This window comes from Ipomoea triloba, chromosome 9 (genome assembly GCF_003576645.1).
Source record: "Ipomoea triloba cultivar NCNSP0323 chromosome 9, ASM357664v1".
Classification (NCBI taxonomy): domain Eukaryota; kingdom Viridiplantae; phylum Streptophyta; class Magnoliopsida; order Solanales; family Convolvulaceae; genus Ipomoea; species Ipomoea triloba.
In genome coordinates this window covers 16,330,067-16,332,334 of record NC_044924.1, presented here as the reverse complement: position 1 = coordinate 16,332,334, position 2,268 = coordinate 16,330,067, and the positions used below count along the sequence as shown (strand labels likewise).

The following is a 2,268-nucleotide window of genomic DNA, read 5'->3' as shown; positions in this document are numbered from 1 at the left end:
ATGGCTAAAAATAATAGAGTGGGTCAACAGGATGAACGCATACCACCAATAGTTCCACCTCCGCAAAATCAAACAGTTCAACCACGTCTTCGAGACATCCAAAGACCGATAATAGCTGTTAACCCTTCTTGCATTCAATTATCCGATGCAGCTAGGAATTATGAACTCAAGAGTTTCCATATGAATTTTCTCCCTACCTTTAACAGTTTGGGAAGTGAGGATGCTTTGGGTTTCATGCGAGAGCTCTATAGTACGGTACAAACTTTACCTTTGAATAATTTATCTGAAGAAGAGCTTAGAATGAAATGTTTTCCATATTGCATGAGGGGTGGTGCTAGGCAGTGGTTGTTAAATTTACCAGAGGGTTTTTTAGGACCTTGGGATGACGTTTACAATGCTTTCATGTTTAAATATTACTCATCTCAAAAGGCAATGGACTATAGGAGTAGGATATGCACTTTTACTCAAAGAGAAGGGGAATTATTTCATGAAGCATGGGATCGTTTCAATTTGCTTTTGAACCAATGTCCACACCATCAATTTCCTTTGTTATTGTTGACACAATTCTTTTATGATGGTTTAAATCCTAATTGTCAGTCTCTTGTAGATACTGCTGCAGGTGGATACACAGGTGATAAAAATAGTGATGAGTTACAAGCTATCTTTGAGAGTCTAGCTAGTAATTCTAGACAAAAAGCAGTGAGAGGTCGAAGAGCTGTTGTGCATGAAATTAGCACACAGTCTGAGTTGACAACACAAGTGGTTGAATTGACTAAACAGATTAACTTGTTGATGACTCGCGATAATTCGAATAGAGAATTTTGTGCTTATTGCAATACATATGGTCATAACTCTTCTTTTTGTATGAATGCAAAGTCATCGCAACCATCTTACGAAGAGGCAAATTACATGGGATCTAATATGGGGAGGCAACCACCAAGAAATGATCCATTTTCCCATACATATAATCCAGGTTGGCGAAATCACCCTAACTTCTCATGGAGAGATCAAGGTAATGCAAGGCCAATGGGACCACCTGGATTTCAGCAACAAGGGCCATCAGGATCTCAGCATCAGCAATACAGACCCTTCCAGTAGCCACCTACACCACAACAACCTCAACTTCCTGCTCAGGAGAAAAAGCCTCAACTGGAGGAGATGTTCATGCAATACATGGCTAGCCAAGCCATATGATGAAGAAGCTAGATGCAAAAATTGATAAGGTTGCTCAGTCCAGCCAAGCATCCATTCATAATTTAGAGGTGCAAGTAGGTCAGTTAGCTGAATTGGTTGCAGAAAAAGATCGAGGTAAGTTTCCTAGTGCCACTGAAATAAACCCTAGGGAAGGAGCTATGGCTGTCACTTTGAGAAGTGGTAAGATGTTGAATGAAGTTTTGAAAGAAAAAGAACCATTGAGGATTGAAAAAGAGAGTGATAAAGAACGAGAGCAACTGCCTAAAGAGAGTTCTAGTGATAAAAACCCTATTTCCTCTACAGTAAAACCTTATGTACCCCCCATTCCATATCCACAAAGGCTACAAAAGAGGAACCAGGACAACAACTTTAAAAGATTTTTAGAGGTTTTTAAAAAATTGCAAATTAATATTCCTTTTGCAGAAGCACTTGCCAATATGTCGTCTTATGCCAAGTATATTAAGGAAATTGTGTCTAATAAAAAGAAACTGGAAGAGTTTTCTACTGTGCATCTAAATGAGGAGCGTAGTGCTATTTTACAAAGCAAATTACCTCCTAAGCTAATGGATCCAGGATGTTTTTCTATTCCTTGCACTATTGGTAATACTATTGTTGATAAATGCTTATGTGATCTAGGTGCCAGCATTAACCTTATGCCTTTAACTCTTTTTAAGAAGTTGGTAATAGCTGAAATGAAGGCAACTACAATCTCTCTTCAACTTGCTGATAGATCAGTCAAGTACCCGCAGGGAGTAGTGGAGGATATCTTGGTAAAAGTTGGTAAATTCTATTTTCTTACTGATTTTCTTATTCTAGACATGGGTAATGATACAGATACATCCCTTATACTTGGTAGGCCATTTTTGTTAACAAGAGGAATAATAATAGATATGCCTTTAGGGAAATTAATTTTAGAGTAGGAACAGAAAAAGAAGAATTCTCTATCTCTAAAGCTGTTAAGTTTCCATCTTTTGATGAATCATGTCATTTTGTTGATGCTATTGAGAAACTTTCAAAAGAAGCATTTGTTAAGCATTCGTTTAGTGAGCCATTAGAAGCATGTCTTGCACTTAG

At 37.8% G+C, this 2,268-nt stretch overlaps 1 protein-coding gene and 1 non-coding gene across 2 annotated transcripts; one reads left to right on the top strand and one right to left on the bottom strand.

Annotated features, from left to right (window-relative positions):
* On the top strand, positions 1-1,098 carry LOC116029628. The gene has a single exon (XM_031271675.1). The coding sequence runs from the start codon at positions 1-3 to the stop codon at positions 1,096-1,098; it is 1,098 nt and encodes a 365-aa protein (XP_031127535.1).
* Positions 436-542, bottom strand: LOC116031046. The gene has a single exon (XR_004100481.1). It is a non-coding gene; the product is annotated as a small nucleolar RNA R71 (small nucleolar RNA).
* Positions 1,099-2,268: the final 1,170 nt, after the last annotated feature.

What these genes read in the sequence shown, in the direction of transcription:
- LOC116029628 (XM_031271675.1), top strand. Translation starts at nt 1, where the DNA reads ATGGCTAAAAATAATAGAGTGGGTCAACAGGATGAACGCATACCACCA.